The sequence below is a fragment of the Aquila chrysaetos genome, chromosome 21, assembly GCF_900496995.4.
Source record: "Aquila chrysaetos chrysaetos chromosome 21, bAquChr1.4, whole genome shotgun sequence".
Lineage (NCBI taxonomy): Eukaryota > Metazoa > Chordata > Aves > Accipitriformes > Accipitridae > Aquila > Aquila chrysaetos.
This window is the reverse complement of record NC_044024.1, coordinates 22239020-22266217: the sequence shown is the minus strand read 5'-3', so window position 1 is coordinate 22266217 and position 27198 is coordinate 22239020. Positions and strand designations below refer to the sequence as shown.

The 27198-nt window shown below is 44.3% G+C and overlaps 1 protein-coding gene across 2 annotated transcripts in view; it reads left to right on the top strand.

The window, feature by feature from the left end:
- Positions 1-303: 303 nt before the first annotated feature.
- The window catches only part of LOC115333496 (pre-mRNA 3'-end-processing factor FIP1-like), a 28877-nt gene continuing 1982 nt past the window's right edge, over positions 304-27198 (top strand). The window contains exons 1-15 of one of the 2 annotated variants that reach the window (XM_029996484.2): positions 304-868; positions 1789-1828; positions 4844-4928; positions 6355-6461; positions 7538-7596; positions 8662-8772; positions 11408-11538; positions 12294-12418; positions 14497-14602; positions 16046-16244; positions 18243-18269; positions 20782-20839; positions 21417-21472; positions 22855-23053; positions 25037-25195. In XM_029996484.2, coding sequence (XP_029852344.1) covers positions 319-868; positions 1789-1828; positions 4844-4928; positions 6355-6461; positions 7538-7596; positions 8662-8772; positions 11408-11538; positions 12294-12418; positions 14497-14602; positions 16046-16244; positions 18243-18269; positions 20782-20839; positions 21417-21472; positions 22855-23053; positions 25037-25195 — 2012 coding nt within the window. In that variant the 5' untranslated portion in view covers positions 304-318. Of the gene's footprint in view, positions 869-1788; positions 1829-3273; positions 3391-4843; positions 4929-6354; positions 6462-7537; positions 7597-8661; positions 8773-11407; positions 11539-12293; positions 12419-14496; positions 14603-16045; positions 16245-18242; positions 18270-20781; positions 20840-21416; positions 21473-22854; positions 23054-25036; positions 25196-27198 lie in introns of those variants that run through there. The other variant, XM_029996485.2, reaches the window with a different exon arrangement.

Here is a 27198-nt window from a genome sequence, read left to right as displayed (position 1 = left end):
CTCCCGCCAGCGAGATTTGCGATGCAAAAGATTGGGTTGATTGTGACAGGGAAAGCCGTCGCCGTTCACGTGCCGGTGGGCTCCGGGGACAAGGCTCGACTCTTTGATGGGGAGATGGAAACCCGCTCGTCCAGCTGACAAGCGTCTGGTGTGGCCGCGGGGCAGCGACCCGGGTAACCGCCCGCTCCTCTCCGCCCTGCCCTGCCCGCCGGGGCCGCGCTACAGCGGGCGGCCCCTCCCGCCAAGCGCGGCCTGAGGGAAGCCGCTCCCGCCCTTCCCGCCCGCCTCGGGCAGCGCCGCCGCCGCTCCCCACGGCGCATGCGCCTTGGGGCCGCGCATGCGTTCCCCGCCGCTCCGTCCTCCGCCGCGGCGGCTCTCTCAGGGCCCGGCTCCTTTTGTAACGGCGGAGCGGGCGGCGCTAAGGCCCGGCGGCGGCCTCCGCTCCCACGCCGGGGGGTCTCGCCCTCCTCCGCGCCTCCCTTTCCCCCCCCCACGCCCACCCGCCCACCTCCCCGCCCGCGGGAGCCAAAGAAAGAGCAATGGCGGCGCGTTAGCGAGGCGTCCTCGGCGCGGCCCGGCGGCTGCGGACCTTCCCCGCCCAGTGCCGACCGCGGCGGATGCGCGCCTCGCCTCAGGCCCCGGCGGGAGCCTAGCGGGGCCCCGGCGGCCGCCTCCGCTTCTCCTCCTCCTCCTCCTCCTCCTCCTGCTGCGGGCGCGGGGGAGGGCGGGCAGCTCGGGGCGCCCCGCTCCCCTCAGCCCCGCGGCGCGGCGGCCATGGCCACCGAGCTGGAGCCGCCGGCGGCTGGCGCCGTGCCGGGCGCGGCTCCGCTGGAGGCGGAGGAGGACGAGGAGCACTGGCTCTACGGGGGTAGGTACCGCCGGCCGCGCTGCCAGGCCTCGCCCCCGGGCCGGTGGTGGTTGGCGGGGGGGGGGGCGGGAAAGGGGGGGGGGGGGGGTGTGAGGCGACGGAAAGGATCCGGCCGCCCCCACGGCATCTCCCCCGACCCCGCCTTACGGGCCGCCCCCGGGCTGGGGGAGGAACGGGGGGGGCTGTCCCCACCAGCCCCCGGGGCGCGGGGACCGGGCCGAGTCACCCGCCGGCGCTGCCCGGCTCCCGGCGGGATGCGCTAGGGAGGGGGCCGGCAGCTCCCCCAGGGCGGCTGCTTTGTTTCTTTTTTTTTGGGGGGGGGGGGGGGGGGGTGCAGGCGGGTTATTGGCCTTTTACCGATAACACCGTGATGCAAAGAGATTAACGTGATGCTTTGGTACGATTTCAGTTTCCTAGTCATCCAGATCTTACTAACCTGATTGATGCAGGTGAACCCCTGGGCTAACAGGGGGCTGGTGTGCGTGTGTCTCGAAAAAAGTGTAGGACTTTATTTAAACGTCTTTGTCCTCCGCATAGACTTTCCAGCTGAATACTTTTATGTTTCTTCTTCCCTGGCATGTTAAAAGTCTATATAAAGACCTTCACAGCTGACTTCAGTTCCTTATGTGATGTTTGCCTTTACTCCTTCTGCTCGGAGACTTTGGATACGTATTTTGAATTTTGGTCTGTGTCGGTGGTGTGAGACTTCACTTCTGCAGATAGGTTTTGTTTGTTGGTTTGGTGGTTTTGGTTTTTTTCTTAGTTGCTCCATTTCTAGTTGATCTTTGTTGAAAAGAGAGCATTGGGGTTAGTGCCTTGGCACTACTAGGTATTTCTGTAGCTGTGACGCATTTTGTGCTTAAATTTAGCGCTTGTTTTTCCTTTCACTTGAATAATTTTATTATTACTGTTTTTTGCAGATGACACCACTGGTAAGCAAGAAGATGGACCAATTTCTGGGTAAGTCCAGAGACTATTTATTTGTTATACCAATATATGCTGCAAAGAAGATCAAGCCACGTTAAGCATAGCTTCATGAATGCTTCAGACCAATGCTGTTGCCAGAAGCAGCAGCCTATTCTTTTCCCATCCTGTGGGGTCATCCTCAGCTGCCAGGCTTGGGCTGGCACAGCATTTATGGATTCGGCAGGTGAACTGGATCAGTCAACTGATTTGACTTAAAACTAACTTTTAACCCCTTTTTTCCCCTCCCTGACTAGTTTTAAATCAGATCTGTTTTCCAGTTTAATTCTTGGGGAAAAAAGGTGCCTAGAGGATTGGTCTTTGTGCTGGCCTGGGATTGGTAAAACTGTGGCCTGTCCTTTAGCCTGGAAGAGCTAAAAACTTTGACCGTAGGTTAAAATCTTGACATGATCAAATCAACAAATTATATGAGATCTGCGAAGTATGTGGTTTGAGTAAGACTTTCAGATAAAAGCATTGGGGACAACTCAGTGATCAGTTTTGCTTTCCACGTATGGAAAGCATCATCTGTCCTTGATCGTAACTCCCCTCACTATATTTGTAGCAGTGTGTTTTGCACCAGCAGAGTTCTCTTTCAGCAGAAATATTGCCTGTTTGCCATTTTCAAATGTAACATGGTTTTCAGAAGGCTTGATCTTCACTGGACTTCTGTGTGCTCAGCACCTTCAAAAGTTCAGTTTAATGTTTATTGTCCTTTAAGGTCATTGTGAATTCAGCATCTGGAATTTCTGAGATTGTTATGGATGCTGTCCTACTTCTGTAGTAAGTATCCTGTGCTTAGGGAATATGAAAACTTGTTCAAAAACAAGTTTTAGGCAGACTTGGTAAATTGTTACCCAAAAACATCAAATGTGCTTTGCGAGAAGGAACAACTTCTAGTTTAGATAGACATTTACTGCTAACTTGCATAAATCTGTTGTTCCTTGCCATTTTCATCTGAATGTAATTTTACTTTACAAGCAGGATTAAAAATCTGAATTTCCACCAACTGTCTCCAATAACCGCAAGATGCATGAAGGAAAAGTATTAGTGGTCATGCTAGCTCTCCCCCCTCTCCCCTTTGTTTAGTGGTTGTTTTTTTTCCTTTGTTGCACAATGAGAATCTTCCTAAACGATGAGCTGTGGGGTGTTTTAAGAAAAATGACTCTTTGTTTGCTATGTTGTTGACGGCTGCAGCTCCAGGGATACATTGCTGGCTTGTCTGGAGTATTTGTCTCTACCCATGAAGCAGAAATCAGTGTAGTGCAGGATGCAGTATCCATTAACATTCCTTAGCCTAAAGGATGTATTAAATACCAGCAGTCTGTGCAGGATGCTGTTATGCCCACAATGCACAGAGTTATGGTGACATTCTGGGGAAATTAAATAGCTGCGACATTTTTTTGCATGCAGATGATGGCTGTGGACCTGTCAGATTGTTCATTCCTGGGAAGCAAACAGGTTAGGGAAAGACTGTTACTTAGCAAATGTTTATTTGAACTCCGATTCATAAATTTTAATGCACACCCACGGATACTTCATGTGACTTGAAGCTGAAGGTAATACTTGTCACTCTTCCTTAATTCAGTCATCTTGGATTCTTAAGAAAATTCTGGGGTTGAGGTCAATGTTACGAGTTGCTTGGATTTGGCAAACAAAATGCAAAAGGTTTTGGAGCCATCTGTGAGATTTTCTCCAGTGGTACGTCTTTTGGTCCTTATGTAATAGCCTGTGTCTGCAACTTTGAAATACTTTTAGAAGCTGATTTTCCCTTAGACATCTTGGCTACTTTTTATAACTTAAGGTGTCTTCAGCTGTCACCTCAGGAACTTGGCAAAAATGGGACCTGTGCTTCCTTGGTTAGCTGCTGAACCTTCATCCCTTCTTTTTGATCTTGGCTTGATTGTTGAATTTCTTTGTATATGGGGCTTTTCTAATATGGGAGCTTCAGGAACTGCTCAAATTGTTCTTGTTCGTTTGTTCTTTTTTTATGCTCAGTAACTGCTTTCTGAGTTGCCTTAGTGTGATCTTTTGGCTTACTTGTTTGGTGTTTCCTTCCTTTCCTGCCACCTCTGAAATGGCTTTAATCTGACCAGTGTTTGGATTCTGTTAGGTGTTACGTATGTTTCTTTTTGAAGATAATCTTGTGTATGTTTATTATCTGACATGGGGTTTTAAATTAATAGCAACATTTCCACAAAGTACTGATGGAGAATTGGGTTTCCTGGACCTGGGCTATTCTAATTGTCTCTTTCGAAAAGCCAGAATTACTTTGAAGTTCTAGTAGGTTTTACCTGTGACATTAGCGAAAAAATTCTCTCGCTTTGTATTTTAGTTTTGTAACACTTAGCATACTCTTCTCTAGCACATGTATACCAATTTGACTTTCTTGCTTGGCTAATACAATAAACAATGTTACCATTTGTACAAACTCTTTAACTGGAGGTAAATCTGAACCTGACCACTGTTGCATTAGAACTAATTCGTAATGAATGAGAAGATTGGATGGATAATTATCTGTCCTTTCTTCTTTGAATTTTAACTACTCATTAATATGTAAGCTATTTGTAGAAACACTGAAATCACTTCTTCCTTAATTTCTACGGGATAGATGCTTGCTAAATATATGTATAATTATTAGCATCTTTAAGGACAAGGTGAAGTTTTGCTTATTATGGTCTTATTCCTATCAGTTGTGATTGTGCCGAACCAAAGCTGAAAGCTCTTATGGCTGTCGCTTATATATTAGCTGTTGTGTGTGTTTGGCTAGGAAGCCATGCTGTCTGTCAGGCACTCTTTGAAAGCACCAAACTGATTCTTTCCAACAAAAGCAAAGCCAAGCAAGGGTGATTAATTTTTTGTCGTATAGTTGAGCTAACTGCCAGCAGAATAAACACACTATATGAATAAAGCCATTATATGAAAGTCATCTGGATGAATGCTTTAGAAATGTTTATAGGTGAACCTCTAGATTGGGCTTGTCCACTTTCTTTTATCTGTCACATTTACTAGACACACAGAATCTTCTCATCCTTTGCAAGATGCTCCTCAGGAGAACCGGCCTGTCAGCAATGAAGACCGAGAGATGTCGCAACATGTAAGTGTTCCACTGCAAATGATAGACGTAGTTATTTTTGTGCTTCTCGGTACTCATGGATAAAAAGATGTAAGTGTAAAGACGCTGATACTACCTAACATGTTACATTTGTACTGTAGGACTGTACTGATAGTCAATTCCCAATGCTAACTACAGCAACAGGCTTCTCTTCTCAGCCTACCTTGTGTAGTAGGTAGCGAACCCTGATCTAAGTATTGGAATAGGCTGCCCAGGAGGGAAGTGGTTGAGTCACCATCCCTGGAAGTATTCAAAAAGCGCGTAGACGGGGTATTGCATAACATGGTTTAGTGGGCATGGATGATGGTTGGACTCGATGATCTTGAAGGTCATGATTCTAAATGATTCTATGATTCTATGATTCTATTGCTTATGCCCACTGAAGAGGCACATGAGGGCCTCTGATGCTGCAGTCTGGCAGGAAAAGCAGAACATGGTGTTACCTCTAGCTCAATGTTTAGTATGACTTCTCGAGAGTCAGTAAAATATGGGAAACACTGGGATAGAACTCTTAGAATGTAATCTCATGGCTCAGTGCTGAAAGAGTAGGAAGAGGCTTGCTTCTCCACCCCCTCTTCCTCTAGTCTTTTTGATGGGTTTATTTTCTGGCACTGTGGTATGTCAAGAGGGCTCACGTAGAGTTCTGACAAACATGAGTGCTGTGGAGAAGGAGAGAGGGTTAGGAACACCTTCCTCATACTTTTTTGAGGTGGTAAGGTGTTAATTCAGCTTATGTGTCTTGCAAAACTGCACTGCTGGATACCTGGAAGACTTCCTTTGCTTTTGTGCCCCAGAACTGGTGCTACACTGGAGTCAAATCGGCAGTTGTAAAGTTCTTACGTAAAGTTAAGTGACTTGGGGACTGATTGTGCTAAATAAGCCAAGCTGAGCTCCTCAGCAGCTTCCTACCACAAAAGTTGTGGTGAGAGAATATTTGCTTCAAGGTTCTTAGGTGAAGCCTGGTGAATGTATTTTGGTGGTTTTTATTTGTGATTGTATACTTTCACCATGGACCTGTGAAGGAGATGTGTCAGAAAAGCCCTAGCTCTTTCAGAGAGAGTAGGGAAGAGGAACTGTGGGACATGATGAAATTCTTAGAACTGAGCTAAACCTTCCCCACCTTCAAAAATCTTATCCTGATTCTCAGGGTCACTTCTTCAAAGGACCTAGCAGTTTCTTTGTAGGCACCTGTCCATTTGTGCTGAAGGCTTGTTACTTCCATGGTTTTTTGCCTCCAGAGACAAGTTTGTATAGCCTTGGAGTGCAGTAGAAAGTTATGTCTTTATATCAGAATCATTCTTTCTAATAGTCCTTCATCATACAGGCTTTGTAAGATTTGGCTTACTGTCCCGGGGAATTTATCAGTTTTATGTATTAATGAGCTCCTGTGTCCTTTTATTGTTGCTAGGCCCTTCCAAGTGGTGAAGATGATGAAGATGACAGTGATAGCGACAGCGATGATGATGACGTGAAAGTTACTATTGGCAACATTAAAACGGGAGCACCATCGTACATGTATGTGTTGCTGATTATGGCGTTGATTTTTTGATCTGAGGTAGCTCTGGCACGTTGATAGGGATTGAAAATGGGGATGAGAGCTGATCTCTCTTCTGGGAGGCATGGGAGTAATGGCTAGAACACCGAAATGGGATTAAAAGCTGGTGGGCAGCTCTGTCCTGCGATTGCTTGTTGGAGTATCCATCTATAAAATTGGAGCGATAATTCATGGATCTGCTGTTGGAAAAATTAATCAAATAATTACTGTGCTTCATTGGGCAAAATCAAAGGTGTGAAGTTACATTTAACTCCTCATCTGTGAAAACTTCAAGAACCAAAATCTGTATTGATAAGAATTTGCATAAGCTGTGAATTTACTAATTTTCAGCTGTCTGATTTTTCATGATTCAGAAATGGTGAGGCTGGATTTGCAAACCAGGAAATTATGTCACCGACTCAAAATTCTACCTAATTTGCATTGAATAAAAATAATAAGACAGCATTTTTGCTTGCTACTAGCAGCCTTCCTCTTAAGGAAATGACTTGCATGTGCGTTGCAGCATATTCTAATTTTTCCACTTTATGGATAATTTCCTTCTCTTGTTGTAGAGGTGGTTTCAGTCTGATGGATTACTCTGAATAGCAATGCTCCATCCGTTGTCTGCAAAATCTAGTGAGCTGCCATCCTTTTAAAAATCTGCTGCTTTCACCTTTCCTCATTCTGTGATCTATGTGCAGCTATGCTTTCCATGTTGTTCAGTTCCATTTAAATACTGAGTATGTTCCTGGGCAGAATGGTAACTACCACTCTTTGAAATAACCTTTCCCTTCATATTCAAGACAATCCTCTTGTATTCTGTTGTCGGTCAGTAAGTTTGTTTGCTGGGTTTCTGTAGGGTTAGAGAAACTTACGTGGCAGATGAATCTCATTTTTGAGGTGTTGAAACTTAGTAGTAAAAATCATAGAGAGGCACGAATAAACCCAAGTGAAGTAAGCATCTTCTGAAGGGTGTCAGGGCTTGAATATATTTTGCATGAAAATCCTCACCAAGTAATTTGTTCAAATACCAATATAGTGATTCTTTTCCATATAGGGGAACTCCTATGAATCTAAACTTAAAAACGGGTAGAGGCTATGGAGCATCTGCTTCAGGTATTGCTGTTATTTTTATCCTTCACCTTTTGCAGTATTTCACTTATCTGGCACTGACAGCTGGAGCAGCTGCGAGTCTTGGTCTCTGTTTGGAAGGATATAAAATCAGTGCATCTTATTTAAACTAGGATTAGTAAGTGCATTTCCTAAAGATAAGCGCTCCTGGGACAGGCTGGGGGTCCAGGGTGCAATGGAATGATTTAATTACCCATCACTGAACAAGTTGATTATAATTCTGTTTAAACTAGAAAAAAATATACATTGATTATTACCTTCATACTAAAAAAGCAGAATATTTCTAAACTATATTGTTGCACTGAGGCCAAACTTTCTAAATTGTCTGGAGAAGAACTTTAACTCTGTGGTCAGTACACTGAGCTACTTGCAGTGTAAGATACTAAAAGAAACAAACTCTGGCTTGAGTATAAGCTATGCATATTTCTGCAGATGAAATTTTCCCCACCATTCAGTTTAGTTTATACTATGTATTGAGACTTGGATTCTGTCCTTCCTCATGTGTGAGACTGTCCTTTCATGGGCTTCATATACTTCCTTCCATTAATTTCTTTATGCAAATGACTTATCTTCTGATTGGGAAAATAAGAACAAATTCCCCTTGAAGATGCTGTACGCAACAGATTTTTGCTGACTCCAGTTAGTACACGGTCCACTTAAGACTGATCCTGAAAACGTCTTGTGTTATGAGAAAATGTGTGTATCTTGGGAGGGAAAAATTACTATTTTGCCTGGGGAGAAAAATAAATTTTTTTCATTTGGGGTAAATTTCATGCATGCTCTAATAATTTACTCTGTTTGTCTGTAGTACCAATCTGGATTGAATTTGCTTCTTTGCTGTTCAACTGCAAGTGCTGTATACCCTAGCTATTTATTTGTAGAGTGACTGAAGTAATTTTTATTAAGAAGTTGATTGTGGTTACCTACGTGCTATAAAGCCAGCAATGAATTCACAGTAGCGCTTTATTTTTGACTGGAATAATTTGCTCAGCAAATTAATGGATTAAAGGCATTGCATTAAAAGTAGTAACGGTTTCTTTCTCTCCAAAGCCAAGTTGCAGCCCAAAGGTATTGACTTGGATGCCGCAGGGAATATAAATGGATTGCCTGTTATAGAAGTGGATTTAGATTCATTTGAAGACAAACCGTGGAGGAAACCAGGTGGGGCCTCACAGTTTCTTGTGGTAAATATTTTCTGCAGTTTTAGTTCTCTCTCTTTAATTTCACATGTAATTTCTGTCCATTTATTGCTGCCAGGCAACAGGAAAGTCAGAACAGTGCTTATTGCTCAGCCTCTAATGCTTGTCTAGACAACCAGTGACATTTACCGATTGATCAAGACATGCTTCTACCTAAAATTGGGTTGCATTTACTCTATTAATTTCACTTCCCTAAAGGGAACAACTCCTTTTCTTTAATGTTCTATTTTATTAATTCCCTAGTTCCAGAAAATATTGCACTGATATCATTACAATAATGTTTGTTGGCCTTTAAGTCAATTGAGTAGGATCAAGATTTGGTTGTTGACAACGTGTGGTCTCCTCTTCATGTGTAGCAGCTTGCTTATTCTGTCTCACCATGGCCAAGCTCAGAGTCATCCCCATCCACCCTCCTATTTGGGTCCTGGGGCTGTCCACACTTCTGCAGGAAAGTACCACTTGCAGAGGGCAACGATGGTGGGAATTACCACTTGAGTGCATGTCATGATAGGAAAGCCATCTTTTTGTGTTGAAATCTCCAGCTGCAAACAGTTGAATAAAAGGATGGAAAACACTGGCTACTCTTACAAGAAAGGCTAGGATTTTTCTTTTAGAAAAGCTGCATTGTCTAATTCTTTGCTAGGTTCTGCCCCTAGGTGCATAACTGTGAGTGAGCAGTCCCCAATTATTTCTTCTGGACAGTATTATCTAGACTGTGTCCGGACAAATAGTACTTGCACAGCAGGTTTTAATATGTACATGGTCTCTTTTGTCTTCCTGATTAGTATTAGGGAGATTTCTGCTCGGAAGCCATTTTTGCATGACAGCTGTAGGAAGCTGCGAATAAACTTCTGTTTTTCATCTGAATTTGATACAAAAGTAAATGAAGGAACCAAAGAGATCCAAATTTTTGTTGTGCTACTCTCACAAAATATGCTATGATGAAATGTTAACTGAAGCAAAAAATCCAGTTGCCTCTTCTCAGAAATAATTCTCCCTACCAGCCCCTGTACTTTATTTATCTTCCAGAAATACTGCTATGCTAAGTAGTGCTTTTATAAGGTGGTCTGTGGTGTGGTTTTGGGATCTCTTGCCCACCTGAAATGAAGGGCATCAGAGTACGTAACAGTGCTGATAACTACATGGACGTGTCATGGTATCAAACCAGCACTAAAGCACTCTGATGAACAGTAGCTAGTACAGACATAACAGAAAATGTAGCCTTTCTTCTGCAGGGGATTTCCCATTGTTTGTGAAGTGAGAAAGAGGGGTCTGGGAAGAAGATAAGTTAGAACGAAAACAATGAAGTGAAGTTCGGAGATGAAGCATAGAAATCGTTGTGGTCATGCTGACATCCCTGGACCAGAATGAAGCCAGCTAGCCTTAAAACGGTGTTGAAGTGCAGATAGAGGAAAGATGTCCGCAGAGGTGTATGGCCTGTAAGTTTATTTTAGATGGCAAGCAGCTTGTTACTCAACAGCCTTTCAGGTTTATATCCTTTACGGTTAATTGTTCAGCAAGTTGGTATCTCTTTGAGTGAGGGAGAGGAAGAAGAAATACGGTGTGGAAGAACTGATAGAGGGCTGAAATATAGGCTGATAAAATAGATATGCAAATGTCATGTTGCTGAGTCTGTGTTGGTGCAATTTGCATATTTGGGTGGTACAACAGGAAGAGCGGCCTACCTAGAAGATAAACTTAAACCTCGCTATGTAGATCCAAGCTCAGCATGGTCACAGTGTTTTGCTTAGCCGTTACGTATCAGCTCCTTGTTTAAGAATTGGTCTGTCTAGGAATACTTTTGCAAGGGGGATGTTTGAGGGACACCTCAGCAGGGCTAGGAGATGCTTTGTAATGCTTCCTGTTGTGAGGTATGCCTTACAGAGTTAGTTGCACCTCTGTCCCTCTGCATCTACATTTTCTTGGCAAGCAGTTTGTGGCCACCTCTGTTATTCAGAAGTACTCGTGCTGAATTGGCACATTTCACAGAAGACTGTCAAGTAAGGTAACAATCTTGGAAGGCTATAGTTAGGATCGTGACTGAACTGTAATTACTTGTGTAGTCTGAGACGTCAATAAAAAACTTCCACTTTAGCCCTGTTTCACAAACTGGTTAAGTCCTGGAATCTCTTCTCAAAACAGCAAAGGCAATGATGGTCAGGAGCAGAACGTGTTGGTTTAGCTCTGCCAAGAAAAAGGTTCTGTGGCACCATCCCATTTTTGTGGTTGTAGCTGGAACAGTCATTCCTGTGCTGTCCCCAGCACTTGGCTCATTTGGACAATTGCAAGAAACCAGTCTGAAAAACTCTGGTTGGTGGATAAGTGGTTGCAAGCATCTCTTTTAATAGCCTGCATATGTGCTGTATTTTATGTCCCAAATGGTCCCACTGCTGTTCAGGCTGTAGTCCCCCGCCCACTGAAAGATGCAGCCATCTCCTCTGTGGCACTCAGCAGCTTTCTGACAGAGTGAAATTGAGATTAAGCTGTGCTCTCTAGAAGATTTTTGTTTTCTTAACTCTTAATTTAAGCAGTTAAAGGACAATTAGAGAATGCAAGTCTGCTAGAATCCCTATGTGAACTTCTGCTCCCTTTGTCAGGTGCTGATCTTTCTGATTACTTTAATTATGGATTCAATGAAGAAACATGGAAAGCTTATTGTGAAAAGCAGCGACGGCTTCAGCTTGGACTGGATCCTGCTCCTCCCATCAGCACTGAAAATAAGATCACAGTAGGTGACGTTACTCCTGGATATGGCTACAATAAAACTGTTTTTGTAATCACAGAGATGAGCGTGTAAGAGCAGAAGATACCTTAATACTTAACTGTTCTATGTTCCTTTCAGTGATGAGAAATACAAAAATATATCTTTAATGATTAAATCTCTCTGCTAAAAATCTTTATTGAATGAACAGTTCCAGCTGCCTGGCAGGTTTGAACCACTACACTAGCAAGACTTGAGTGAATTTCCAGTTGACTTTGAGGCTACCCAGCTATAGGGGTGTCTGGTTGGAAGATCCTGTGGATGGGAGAGGTGTAGAGAGGGCAGCTGGGCATCCATGGCTGTTTTGCTTGTTGCTGTTGACTGCTGCAGTTGTGTGGCTGCCTTTTGTGCTGGGAGGCTGCTTTAGCCATCAACTTTTACAGAAGTCCATCAGGGGGCCAACCAGTGTTAATCAGAACTTCAGCCAAAGAGTCAATACAGTAGGTATTACTATTTCCAGTTTTGACTTAAGGACTACATGAAAAAGGATATGAGATTATTAAACTTGTGGACTTCTAATGGGGACAGTGGACAGCAGGCTGAGGCTGGAATAGCCAGCTAGTTTACAGAAATGTCTGCCGCCTTGACCGAAGAATAGGTTTGCTTGTTTGCAAGAGCCCTGTTCCTCAAGGGAAAATTCTTTGCTGAGGGTTAATCTCTGATGCTACATTCAGTTGCAAGTAAGGGCGTTAAACCTGTGTGTTATATATTGCCTTCCATAGGTTCAGCAAGGAAGAACAGGAAATGCTGAAAAAGAAGTGGAAAACAACATCATCAAAACAGAATTCAAAACAGACTTCTTGGCTCTGGTGGGAGGGCGCATGAAGGCTGGGCCTCCTCCTAATAGGTAAGGGATGATGCAGACGTAAAGCCTGGGTGCACTCTGTTCTGCATAGGGGTGGCTGGGATCCACCTGGGCCATATCTGAATCTCCTCAAGCCTGACACAGAAGAAGCTTTTGAACTTTATGGGAAACTGCTGTGGTGACTCGTTAACTATTCTGTTCAGCAGTGCTCTCCTGAGGGTTGTGCAACCCCTACCTACCCATTTAGCTCTCCTTGGTGACATCCTCAGTATAGTACTGCACAGAGAGGGAAACCTGTATCCCAGCTGAAGGGACACATCTCTGGGAATAGAAAAAAAAAAAAGGCAAATACCTCAGCTTTGAGGGCTTACATTGCTGGCTGCTTGTGCTTACTTGGCTTATTCTTACTCCCACGATCTTAATCTTTGCCTCCTTAAGTGGAAGTGGATTACATGTTTGGCAGCTGATAAGAGGAGCTATTGGTTTCTGAATCTGTATGCTATGCTGCTTGATGCATGCTAATTAGTTATTTTTTCCAATGAGAGAGAGGATCCACAAAGCTGGACAAAGCAAAATAATTGAGTCATTTTGATTGGCAGCTTCTGCTGGGAAAACCACTTTGACCTTATGAGGTTGATGGGTTTTTATCAAAAGCTTCAGAAAAACAAAGCTATGTGAAACCAGAAGAGCCAGAGCTTTGGGATCTGGGTGTTTCTATTGTTTTATTCACATATCTTTTGCACACCTGGCTTGCAGAAATCAGTCTTGCATTCCAACTTTCCACTTTGTCTGAGCGAGAACCAACTATATGCTTCAAGTATAAGCTTTAAAGCTCTACTTAGTCTGTTTGCATTTGGTGGCATTTCTGTCCCCCTTCCTAGTGCCATCAGGTCAGTCAGGTTTGTTTCCAGCTGTTATTCCTGTCTCCTGAGACTTTCAAAAATTTACACCACTGCAAAATAAGCTGATGCTATTGTAACTATACGGTATTTTTGTCCATTTTAACTTGAGGTGTAATTTTGAAAGTATTGACACAGGAGATTCTGTTCCTGCAGCAGAGCTTTTGGTCAGGACCAGAATGAGTATCTTCATACACTGCAGCAGCATCAAAACCATGGGCTTAGCAATGAGTTGTTGGGTTGGGGTTTTTTTTGTTAAACAAAGATTTCAGTGAGAAAACTTTATCTCGACAACTAGCCAGCATTTTTATATCCACTTTGTCTAAATTTCCTACTGAGATAAGAAAATTCTGCAGTCTAACTTGAAAAAGTGCTGCTGTTTTTCTGTCCTAACTGCAGGAAAACATGTCTAAGGCTATACTTACACAAATCAATTGTTGCATGAATATAGGATGAGAGATTCTTAAACTTCAGTTGTGGGTGCTTCTCTCTATCACAAATCTTTACTTGTGATGACCTTAAAACAAACTACTATAAAAATGTTCTTCCCCTAAGAGTGACCTGGGTATGGAGATAAAAGAACATGGAAAATTGTAGGTTCTGTGACTGATTTCCACTGGTGCATAGACAGCACTGTTTCTTGGCTACATTAATATTTTTTTTTCAAGGATCCAGCCTTGATTTCATTGAAGGCAGTGGCAAAACTTTTGACTTTAATAGAAACAGAGTAGACTCCAAGGAGGTGGGCTAGAAAGTGTCTGAGAATCTGATTTGTAAATAACTTCAGTGGTATCAGCAACACTTGGAATATTGGACAGAAAGTAGGAAAAATTTGGGCTGATAACATTAAAGGCCTCTCCTGATAAATATTCTCCACTTTCTCTGACCTGATCTGGGAATGATTATTCAAATCTGGAGAGCGAGTAAAGGATTTCAGCTGTGAACCAGAGCCTGCAATCCGTGTTATTACAGCCTTATGTGGTGATTCTTTGGATCATGTTTCCGGATGTTCAGAGAGACCTAATTCACCCCTGCCAGCAGAGCTCATATTGCTCAAAAGTGAAAAAGGACTTCTTATCCACCTCTTGTCCAATTTGAGTGCTGCCTCTAGAGACTTTTCCCTGGTGGAAAAGAATGTACGAGAGAAGTCTGTCTAATAGTGGGGAAAACTGCTCCTTCTAATGTCTTTGAGCCTAAAAAGATACATCTGCTTTGTACCAGGAAGCTGGGTGGAACAATTGATGTGATCGGTGGCCAGGCAGGCACAATTAGGAGAGTAGAAGGAAGACGTCGTGATAAGCATGCCTCTGAGGAAAACCCAATTCAGGTAAATGTTTTGCACCATCTTGACAAATTTCTGATTTTATTGCACTTTTAGTGAACCCTGAGCAACTGTCTGTGCATTCCTGACCTCCCATGTCACAGTTTCTAGCTGCAAAGCAGTAGGTAGTATATCAACCCTATCAAGGTGTATGGATGTATCGTTCCCTTCTGCAGGTTGAGTTAACTTCTGTGTTAAAAGCTTTATCTTGCTAGGAGCTACGGATTGTCCTTTAAAGACTAGCTTTCCCATCTGAATGGTAAGGCCCAAGCTCCTTTTCTCGTCAGCTCTCGCAAAGTATTCTTTGGGGTGCGTAGCTGGGAGGCTGTTATGTGGATTATTCCCTTCCCCTCTACTGTCGGGTTGGAATCTCCAGTTCTGCGGTGGAGAACTTCTACCTGGGGCTTGTGTTTCTTTTTGCTTTGAAGTAATATTTAGTCTAAGCATCATCAGATGCAGCCCACACTTCAGACTTAGGGTGGGCCTGTGTTACTGGATCTTGTTCCTTATAGAAAATAAAAGCCTGGGGTTTAAAACTGGACTCGGTTCTGATCTTGCACGTCCAGTGTATGACCATAATGTTCTGGTTAGCTTCTAGGTAGGAAGGTGCTATGTGTAGGGTTTGAGGACCATCTGCTGAGAGCTCTTCTCTTCACCACATTCCTCCTACCAACCACTCCTAACTCATCAAAAAACCCCAAATATGGAGCCTTTCCCCTGCCTAGACACAGTTCCTGGTTTTGTTTTTACATGTGGTTTTGTGGTCTGTTTATTTTTGTAGTGGTGAATTTTCCAAATTTTGCCAACAATGGCCCAAAAAAGAGTTTGCCAAAGAGAAGGAATTTGCTGAGAAATAGTTGTTGTTCCTCCCACTTACAGGCATTGATACCTGTATTTCCAGGTCATTCTGGTATCTCTGTGTATTGATCATTCCTTCAGCCATAGTGGGTATGTGACCTGCTTTTGTCAGACAGATGTGAATCCAGTCTTCCTTTGACCTACATGGGCACAATCTAGAGCAGAATTTGGCCTCTTGCTGCCCTTGGGAAAGACAAATTGGGTTAAATAAAATAAGGAAGCACTACTGTGTCGCCCTCAAATATGACAGCTTTTAATCTGAAGCCTGTACCAGTGGCAGTTCCCATGAACAAAAGGTGTTCATAACACTGAAATGTCAGCTGTCTTGCACAGTTGCGTATACAGCTAGAATCTAGTCTCGCTGCTGTTCTGCGTAAGAGAAGATATCTTGCTAAGCATATTGATTTCTTTGATCAACCTTCCTTCCTCTCCAAAAGATGCTATCCCCTGGGTATAGCATAGCCTGGTCTTTCCAGGTATTGCAGTGCTTCCTATTTTGGTGATACGCTCCCTTTATGCCAGCACAGTGAAGTCCTAGCTGCAGGAGCAAAGAGATTAAAATGCTCTCTTCTCATTCCTCTGCCTTCTCAGGTCCTTGGAGACCACGGAAGTAAGCCACAACCCCCACAGCAGCCCCAGCAGCCATCACAGCCCCAACAGCCACCTCAGCAACAGCCGTTTGCACCACCAGCAGGCCCACCGCCTCCCCCGCTCGCTGGGCCACCTCCACCACACTTCCTCCACCCTCCTCCACCAGTTACTTCTGTTCCACCTCCCCTGCATCCTCCAGGTATGTGTTCACACAGCAATATATGGCAGTTGGAAGCTGCGAGTTAGGATGTCCCAGGCTTGGAGCAAATCAAAGGTTTAATCGTTAAATGCTATGGGACAGTTGAGCAGTCGGATAACAGGTCCTTAGACCTGGCCAATCTTTGTTCAGTGTCTCCATCAGCCTATTTAACACTTGCCCTTGAGTACTTGAAAAATGGCAGCTGTTCCTTGAAAAAAACTCTAGGCTTTGTTTCTGTGAGAGAGCCTTTGGGTGCTACCGATCCATTTGCTTTATTGATAAACGTAAAGAAATGGGTTCCTGTTTATCTGTGGAGGAAGCTAAGAATATAGGAATCGCTATCCTGTGTCAGATCAGCAGGCTGTTTAGCTCAGGATCCTGTCTGGCTATGACCAATTCCAAATGTTTCAAGGGTGATGCTGGAATTGGCAATTCTGCAACAGCAGCTCTAACAAACAACTTTCCTCCTAATCCAGGTCAGTTCTTGGTTGGTTTATGCCTTGAAATAACAAGATTTGTATCCTTCTGTGTTTGTTTCTGTGCATTTTATTGTACTGATTGCCACTGCAGGATGATTCTTGCTGCTCCTAGAAGACTTTAGTGTCCAGTGCAGACATTAGAGCAATGCTTCATTTTAAAAGCAAAATATAAATAATATAAATTAGATCTTTACCATGGGTTTCTAGCCCATTGGGTGTGTTCGGTCCTCAGCATTGGCAAGTTTGTGTGCTCTTACCAATAACCAGATGGGTTTGTATTGTGCTAAGAGTACTTGGCACTTGAGGAGATGCTGTCGAGATAAGTCCTGTGTCTGCAGGAATGCCCTTTGCCCCTGCAGTTACAGACTGAGTCCTGAAACCTATTGAGACAGCAGAGGTAAAATTTCTAATTTTTTTCTACGTTGTTGTCTTGAGCACCATGTTACAGAACAGTCTCGTCTCTTCTGTGCATGTAATAACTCAGTTTCCACAAGGTTTCTTAATGCATCTGCAACATGAAGGCCAGTAGTACTCCCTTCTGGGCACCAGGCAAAATAGGGCAATACTGGTGGAGAGAACAAAGAACTTTGCAACTGAAAAGGCCAAATACATGCACTCATGCAGCCTTTTCCAGGTGGCATAGGGTCATTTTAATGTTGACCCTTTCCAGTGCAAGTTTACAGACATACTGGCCATGGCCTAAGGCAGGCTTTTCTGTCTTCACTTCCTACTAAGTCTGCGCATCTTCTGGTCCAACACGAGTTGTGCCTGTGCCCCTGTTGCTTTGGGCTTGAATAGTGCATTGAGGTTGACGCGAAGGCCACACTCTGGGCTTTCCCTCATCCTGTAGGCAGCAGCCAGACTCTGAGAAGTCACCAGGAGCATGTCATGCAGTAACTCCTATATTTTGCACTGGCTCCAGATGCAGAAGATACAGAATAAAAAATATAGTCAAGGTTTTTAATCTGAGGGGGATTATTACTGCAGTACTCACTGGTGGACCGTGGTAGCTTTTCCTACTGCCTTTCATTAAAATGATTGGCAAAATCAAGATAAATTGTTCACTCGTTCTTTTGGTTGTGGACTAGGGTGTCTGATTTCACCATGCAGTTATGATTGACATTTTTTTTTTAAAGTTTTTTAAAAAATACAACCAACAACAAACAAGCAAAAGGGCACACTGGTATCTGCAGCAGGTTCTCCTCTCCAGCTCCTTCAGTTGTTCTGAAGTCCAAATCAATTGTTCGTGTGTTGACACTTGGAAAAAGGAATTCTCCAGTGTAAGAGAGCAGCAACATTTAAAATTATAATATAATAAAGGTAAAGAGATCATCATTTGGGAAAATTATATAGTTTGTAGGGTAGTTACTGCTTAATAGCACCAGTTTTTCTGCTGGTCTGTTTGGACAAATATGTGAAATTTATTCACAGGTGTGCTTTCAGGTTTAGCTTGAGGTACAGAGATGACATGCTTTACCTGTTGTCCTCACTTGTTTTGCTTGCTTGTTTATTTCTGTAGGTCTGCCACCACCCGGTCCTATTCCAGGTAGGTGTTAACTTGCTCTTAATAACAGCGGTGATTCTGAACACACAGATGGCCCTGTCTGAGCATTTGGATACATGAGATAGGATGACACCAAGGCCCCTTTTAGAGCACAGTTAATTTAAGCCTAATAAACTCCAATGCAGAGTTGAACTCCAGCTGCTTATCTTATATTCTGGACCTAAATAATAATCTGTAGGGCTTCTTAATACTATCTTGTTTTGTCTCTGAAGACCAATCTAGAAAGTGGAGAACTTCAGATGGCAGAAGCCAATTAGATTTGAAATGGTTTAGTTCTTGTTATGGCATTTGCACAGCAGAAGTCTGAGTGACAAACCGGTGCTTTGTATAGGAATTTGGAGTGTGAGACTGAGCAGAACAAATGCCATTTCCTTCAGAAGCCTTTGCTCCCTGGTGTGCAGTAGAGATGGTGAAAACTAATAAAGAAATATAACAACCAATCTTGTGCGTAAGAACCCCACTAATTCAGAGCTACTATAGAACTGAGTTTCCTCTAGCTGTAATTTTTTTTTCTACTGGAAATTTTGCTTAGTCCAGGGAAAACAAATTTAGCTGTTTCTGTAGCAGACCATTTGGAGCGATAGTTCTGACTGGATGCTGTACATCTGAAAATCCAAGGCCGATGGTGACCATGTACATGCAGTCAGGCCACTGCCTTTGTGTTATACTGTATACTTGATTCATGTACTTGCAAAAGGTCTGCACCCAAAGCACTTTGGGCTTGATGTGCTTGTCCTTACTATGCGTCAGACATGTTGGACTTGATTCACAGCTTTTGTGTCCATGCTTTTGTATTCATACTCTGCCCTGGGCTTCCCAAATGGGAATATGGAAAACCTACACTAGCTGGGCTGTCCCTCAGACCAAGAAAATTCCTGTGTTTGTTAAAATGTTGCTTTTCATGCTCCTCTCAATGTACGATAATATTGCAGAGCTGGGTTTTGTTGTTGTACTAGAAGGAACCCCCTCGTAGTAAGCTTGGATTTAGAAGAACTATATTGTAGTGAAACTGGATGCAAACTGGTCTTGATTGTAGACATTGCAGCGCCCAGTTGCTAGTCAAGTGCATTTAGATTAAAGTTGTTTGGGAGGAGCAATGTGGACGAAATGACCAGGCTGTTGCAAAGAACTTCCACTTCAGGTAACTGGGTTGGAAAGGGAGATGAAGGAGAATACATGTTAATTATGATAATGATGGTGATCCACCACCACTAGAGTTAGGCGTTTATAACAGTAGTGCTTTGAAGTACTTGCTGTTAGTGAGCAGGTGTGATTGAAATGCTCTAGGCATTGCATTTTATTGGAAGATCTTAGGAAAAGGAGGGGGGGGGGGGGGGGGGGAGAAAGCATCTGAGACATGTCCCCCAACTTGTTTGCAGCTTACATCTCCACTAGCTGAGCTGGAGACTTCAGGCTACCTCTTTTTGCAGTGAGATGCTTCTAGGGAGTTCTCCTGACCCATTTTAGGTGTTCACAGTAAGAGGTGATGAATTGTCCCACGGTTCCACTGCCTATGCTGGCTCAATCTCCATTGACTTGAAAAGGAACCTGGAGTGGCTAGCTTCAATGTAAATGACTGCAGTTAGTCAGATGACTCCTATCCTTTGTATCAATACAGTTTGCTTCTTTTTTTGTTTGTTTGTTTAATGATAAACAGGAATTTTTATGCAAAGTTAAGCCAATGGGTGGTTAGTCTGTTCTTGTTGGCGTTGGTAACTGCCTATAGAAGTAATGGTTGCTTATAGTTATGGATACAAGTTTAAGAAGTTCCCTGTAGGAGCAGTCAGCACGTCCTTCTCACTTTCAGATTGGTCAAGGCTCAGGACTTTGGCTTCCAAGGCTTATGTCACTTCTGGAAGTGGCTTTCATAAAATTCTGCTTAATTCTGCTTTCTTGAAGATAGCTGCCTTGTGGTTTTGTATAATAACTCTTCATGTGTTGGACATCGGGCCCATTTTTCAAGTGTCAGACCTTTCAGACAACTCTCTGCATTGTTGGTGCTATGTCTTCTCATGGTTTTTAAATGTATATCTGCTCATAAAATTGGCTTTCTTTAAAAACAAACAAAAACAGGTGAATTGTATGTTACGTGCTTTGTAAGAGACAAAGTTATTCATTTTAATCAAGGAGCAATAAAACCTTTGCTGTAGTTGCAACATGTCTGCATCCCAAGAACCAGACTTTTCTGTCTTCCACAGGACTGTATGGGTTAATGTTTACTCTTTAATGAATCTTATGTTTAAGGTGAATAAGCCAAAATAGAAGGTAGTTCTTCCTCTATTTTTCTTTCCATGCCCCTACAGAACTAACATAGCTGTAGGGTTTTAATTGTGGTAGGAGATGCAACCCTGAAGGAAAATGATTCCATTTCAAACAGGGCCTTGTTTAGAGTAAAAAGATGTTTCAACTGCTTTTAACTGTAAACAGCAATGAAGTCTTGTTGCCTCATGGCAAGCTGTGAGATCTTTGTGATGACTTATGCTTCTTTGTCTAGGGTTGTTCCCGCCTCCTCTGGCACCACCACCAGCTCTCCTCATTCCAACCTTGGATGGGTAAGACCACACCTGGGCTGAGGCATTGGTACAGCTCCTCTGTAGTGAGGAAGGGTGGAGGATAGGTCTAAAACCAGTGCTGGTAATTCTTAGTCTGGTCTTGGATTGGAGGGGGGGGGGTGAGAGCAGAGTCTGTAGGCAATCCTCTGTGTATTTACCATTATATGTCATGTTCATGACGCAGGAAGGAGTCAATAAAATCTTGGCGTGTGCTTAGGTCTAGTGCGGAGTACTTGATAGTGTGTTATGTTACTCCAGATGTTTTCTATAAAGATTGTCCAGGTGCTTTCTAAGTACTGGTTATTTCCCAGGAAGCCTGCCTGATTTACAGAAGGGAGGGGTAAAGCAGGGCAAGCAATTGAGTTACAGCATTTTCAGAAGCTATGGCAAAGCAGCTGCACCTGTATGCATTTCTGATAGTTTGCAGTGCAAAGTGAAAGGGATTCCCTGAAACCATAGGTTTCCCATGAGGATGTTCCACAGACCTTCAGAAAAAATGGGGTAAACTTGCAGCACAGACATACCTGCAAGGGGTCACTGGAGTGAGTAACTTGCATCCTTTTCTCTCTCTCCAAAGCCAGCCAGCCAGCTACAATAACAGGCAGCCTCCTCCGTTTGGCTACAACTCTGCAGGTGAGCACTGAAGATAACAAACGGTCAGACTGCTTATATCTCTCTTCTCTGGTATTGGGTAGTTTAGGCTTTTCTTAAGCTGATGGACATCATGCTTGCTTTAACTTTAGGGTCTTGCTTGTGCCCCAAACTATCCCAGTCACTAGGCACACATGCTGAGTTTGACTACATCATAAGGTGTTTGGAAAGCTGAATGTTTTGCAGCAATGGTGAATGCAATTTTGTAGTTGAGCGCCAAGCCACAGATGACCGTTTTCAGTGCAGATACCCAGCAACAGAGAAGCTTCCCCCATGTGCCTCAGCAACATGTTCTTGTCCTTGTTTGCACACATACTTGCTCATGCTCACTCACGCTCTTCCTTTTCCCCCACCCTCAGCTTCACATCTCCCTGAGCTTTTGAATGCCCTCCTCCCCCGCTTTATCATCTTCCTTGCCTACAGGCACGTGCAGGCATCTGTCTGCTTTTGTTTTTTAATGGAAGAGGCAGTGCCAGAATTTCAGCAAATTTCCTTCCCTGTTGTAGCCCTGCCAGCAACATCCGTGTCCTTTCCCATTTTCTGAGTGACCAGCACTTGGAGTGGCACCTCCTCGCTATGCTGAGCAGGCAGAATCGCCGGCAGCACTGCACTGTCTCCTCTGCAGGAGGTGGTTGGAGGAGTGGGCAGCGTGAGGCCTTCCTGAGGAACAGGAGCCTCGACTGCTGTCATATGTGCAGCGTTTCAGCAGCTGGTACCGCTTGGGGATATGACCTCGCTGGCCCAGCTCAGCAGGCCCCAGCAGGCCAGCATCTGTATGGGGATGTGCTGGTGGCTCTGGGCTCATCAGGTGGCATCCTTCTTCAACAGCTGGTGCCCCCAGCCCTCCCCAGCTGCCACCTTAGGTGAAAAGGTACCTGGTGAGACCTTGTAAGGGTGGCCAAGAGCCTAGGGCTAACTAAACACAGCTGGCTCAGCAGCAGGAGAGGGCTGCCTCAGTGATGCAGACACCTTTGCCCTCTAAGCCAGGACGTCTGGGAGGGATGGATTGAAACTTCTCTCAGAGGAGACATTATAGCATGCCCTATATATAGCAGGACCTATAGAGAGCAAGAGCTGGGGGAGTGCACAGCCCTTGCAGTAATGTGCTGTGTGAGGGGCTAGGGAGATTTTGCAGTGACGTCTGTAAGTATGTGGTCTTGTTTGCATCTTCCTCAGGGAAAAGGTGTTGACATGTTCTTAGCAAACTGCTGGCAGTAAAACGGGAGAGTGAGGACAGGAGGGAGCTGGGCCACTGTGTCCTTGGATTCAGGTGTACCTCCAAAGGGTATCTTTGGGAAGGGAGGGACAGGGAGGATGCTGTTAATGCTTCAGATGAACAAGGATTCTGCGCTCTCTCGCTGCAGATTCAGGTTTCATCAGCTACCCACCCATCTCCACGTCCCACACGCCCTGGGTGACGACGGTGGACAAAGGCACAAGCAGTTCCAGCAGCAGCCATTGGGAGTACTCAGGCTCGAGGCGTGAGAGGGAGCGGGAGCGTGAGCGGGAAAGGGAAAGGGAGAGAGACAGAGACCGCACTCCGACCACTAGTGAATACAACAAGTGAGTGCTGTTTTTCGGCAGCTTCTGCTCACAGCTACCCAGTAGGAAGCTCTGGCCTCGCCCTGGAGCACAAGAAGGTGTTTGGTCAAGGGCTGGGATTGTAGATTTATACCAGTTTAATTTTCTGCAATGTCTGGGGAAGAGATACTTTGGATCAATAACTAGAGGACAAACTAGGAGCCAATGTCACTGGCTGATTTCCTGTGTCTGTTTTTTTTTTTTTGTTTAAATCCAGTAGAACCAGTTACACTTGCTCTCCCACCTGTAATGTGAGGCCAGTAAATGAAATAGCCCCTCTCTGTTTACTAGGTATTTCACGGCTCAGTGTGAAACATTGGCCATAGAAGCTGCTGCTTCTTGTCTTCTAAATGCAACTGTCAGATCAAAGGAAAAGCCACCCGTGCTTTGCTCAGCTCTCCTATAGAGGCTTTCAGGGCAAGGAGTGCCGTTCACCACGAGTCAGCCATGAAATGTAAATCCTTAACCAGGCGTTTCTGCGAGCAGTGCTGGAGACAACCACCTTGGTGGGAACTGATGTGATCTCAGGTGACAGCAGTGCTGGGAGCACTTGGGAAAGGAGGCTTTCAGCCTCCCAGTGTTAATCTAGAGAGCTAAAGTGAAGGCTATGCTGCAAAGACTCTTTCTAAACCCATCACTTTTTTGTTCTGTCACAGGCAGCGTCAGTGTTTTGCAGGCCTCAGGGTCAGAAATACCAATAGTCATTCAAAACATGATCAGAATGCGCATTCCCAGCAGAGGGGTGCTGCCTGCCGGGGAACTTCCCCTCCCAGGGGGTGAGCAAACAGGACAATGTTTTCCTAACCTTCCCCCCCCCCCCCCCTTTTTTTTTTTCCTTACAAGCTTGTGGGCACTGTGGGTGGAAGGGGGAGGAACAGAACAGAAGACAAACTTGCTACGGTTTGAAGAGCTCAGACTCCCACACTTCCTGAGCAGGTTCATGCTGCAGCCAAGTCCTGTGATCAGCGCTCCTGTGCACATTGTTAGCATTTCTGGGTGCTTTCGAGCATGCTGACCTCTAAGATCATGCTTGCCAAAGCAGGGCAAGTAGCTGTGCTCAGTGGAGTCCTTTGGAGCACTCCCAGACAATTGATATTGGACATTTGTTTGTCTAGCTTGTGAGTGTTAGGATGATGTTTCAGACTTCCTTTCTCTGAGTCTGAATATTGTTTCCCACAGTGGGACTTGTTAACCCTTTAGATTTTTGGCTTTCAGAAGCTGAATAGGGACTATGAGATATAGAGGGGAGTGTGGGATGTATCTGAATTTGGGGTACATCGTGCCCACTCCTGTATGTGGATTGAATGAGCTACCTTGAGCAGATAGTTAGGTATAGGCGGAAAGACCATGTCAGCTGTACTCGCAATTTGACTCTTTGAACTCGTGAGGAAGCAAATTGTCCCTTAGTCTAACTCACACAAAAGAATTACAGGTTTTCTGGGACAATAGTGTTGTGAGGTAAAATCCAGCACCAGGGGAGGCAGAATGATGAGAGGACCACGTTTCTGTTGTTTTTGAGCAAGGTAGCTGGATGTCCTGGACATATCCCAGAAGGATTGTGAGGGCAAAAGCCCTGAGACGTTGGCCACATGCCTGGTGCTAAGGTACTCCCTTGGCAAATCCAGACAACAAATTTTGTAAACCCTTTGCATTGAGAGGGCAGGAAAAAGCCATGATATTCAATTGTTTGGGCTTACTAGCGATATAACAGGCAAATGGAGAAAGTTATTTCACTGTGGTTAGAAACTGGGATTGGGTTGCAGCTTGGGTTCAATAGGCAGCAGCAACTTATTGTTACAGGTTGTTTTTCAGGAGCATCACGAGTACCTCAGCCTGTTGGTAGAGTAAGAGGTGACAGATTTTGCTGGTGAGGATGGGGTTCTACAGTCCTGTAAACATAGCACCTGACTTTCAGGTCCACGAGTGGTGTGTTCCTCTGCCTCACTTCTCCTTTCTCTTCTTAAGTGATGATGAACGATACCGCTACTACAGCCGAGAGCGCAGCTACGACTTTGAGCGTGACTACCGCCGGAGTCGAGATCGCAGCAGGGAGCGAGAGGATCGACACCGAGAGCGCAGGCACAGAGACAAAGAGGAGAGCAGCAAGCATAAGTCATCAAGACGGTAAGAGCTGTCTAGGGTTGAACTGGGCTGTTGATGGGAACACACCTTAGCTGTAGACAAGAAGCTTGATGTTCTTAGAGTGAACTGTCACCCTGGGTCATACTGGCTTCCTGTGACCTGCTTGCTGATGTCCTGAGACGTGGCGCCCAGGCAGAGAAAGTGCTCTCGGGCATGTACCTGGGCAGGAGACGAAACTATCTGTAACAGGGAGAGGAGCCCTTGGTGTTTGTAAGTTCTCGGTAAGGCAGCTGGCAGGATGTCAAATCACTGCCAACAAAATTGCAGCTCTGATTGACAAAGGAGAGGTTAACCTGTGCTAAACATCACGTCAGAACAGCATAGCTCCCACTGCTAAGAAGGTACACACAAAGTAAAATGCAAAACCCTAACAGAAGCATCAGCTTTCAGTATTACATGTTCTTGTGCAGAAGAGAGGAGCTCTCTTCAGCCTGTAATCTGAAATTTCCTTTTGGAGCAGGAGGCTGAGCACTGCTTGATGAGAGCTCTGTGCCCAGTGCTTCTGATAGTGAGGTTGATGATGATCTGGACAAAGGTGAAACTTTTGGAGCAGAGCAGGATGTCCTAAAATCCCAGGTTTTCTGGAGAAAATGTATTTGCTACAGATGATCTTCCTGTGAGAGCATTCTTCTAGCGAAGTAACAGGTCTGGTCTCTGGTCTGAGGCAGTGCCCAGTTGCTCTGTGAGTTTACATCCTGGTAATGATGAGCAGACTTGCTCTTTTTTTTTGGTCCTTCATCTTAGTTCCTTCTTTTAGATGAACTTCATGTCAGCTCTCTAGGTAATTGCCCTTATTCTGAAATTGGTATCAGAAAAACTCCTACATAGTGACTGGAGGTAAAAGGCTGTTCTCATCCTTAAGGAGATGAATAAGTTTTCAAGCAAGGACTGATTGCTGAAGGGTTGGAAACAAAGTGATGGGAAGAAAGGCCAGGACCATAATCAAAATTGAATGCAAAACAAATGGAAGTTGAGCTGATACCAGACTAACAAGCCAATAGCTTTAAGGGTTATTTCTCAGCTTCCTCTACTCAGAACCGAAATCTAGTATTAGATCCCTGACTGCATGAACAGGATGGAATTCACCAAAGCAGTGTCAGAATCTGCTTGAGAGCTCGATTCACAGAACTGGGCTACTGCATGAGGTGGGAATGAGCTGACTTTTCCTCTGCTCCTTAAACCACACGCAGGTGCTCTCTCTCTTGCTCAGAGTGGTAGGATGGGAAGTGTTTGTTAGCAAAAGCAAGTGGAGGAATACTTTTTGTGTAAGGCCACTTTGAGTGCATATCAGAGTCCCTGCTTGAGGCACTTTGAGATTTGAGCCTGTTTAAGGCATTTGCAGGAAGATGAAAGGGTTTCGTTGTAGTTTCCAGTTTACTGCAAATTGTCCAGTCTGAAGGAAATCACTGACGCTCGTTTAAATATTAAAGGACAGTCGCATTGTTCAAGCATAAACCACTGCCACGTTACTGTCCACAAGGTGGCTGAAGATGTGTTGAGGAGAGGCAGCAGCCTTTTTTTTTTTTTTTCTTTGGGTTTTTGGTTTTGGGGGTTTTTTGATTGGTTTTTGGGTTTTTTTTGTTGTTGTTGTTGTTTTTTCATTTTAATGACTGTGAAACCATTTATTAAACAAGTCAGAAAATTACTTGAAGCCAGGAGCTTTTCAGCCAGAGCTTCGGTGGTTCAGCCAGTTAGGTGTCTCTGCTGCTAAACCGGTATTCCAGCTGTGGTAAGAATTTGTCTCTACACTGACTCTGTCCCCACTCGTGGAGCTGTGTGTCCGTACTGTGTGACCGTACGTCTTCCTGTGATAAATTTAATCTGCTTTTTCCTGTACTCTGTGCTGTGTTTTAATTCCGCCACCTTCACACCATGGTCAGCAGCTCACTTGATTTTCAGCCTGTGAGGAGCAATAATTGCACGTTTGAGAAGACTCAGAAAATCTTTTCCCAGGAGGGGCCAAGAACCAGAGTGGGCAAAACCAG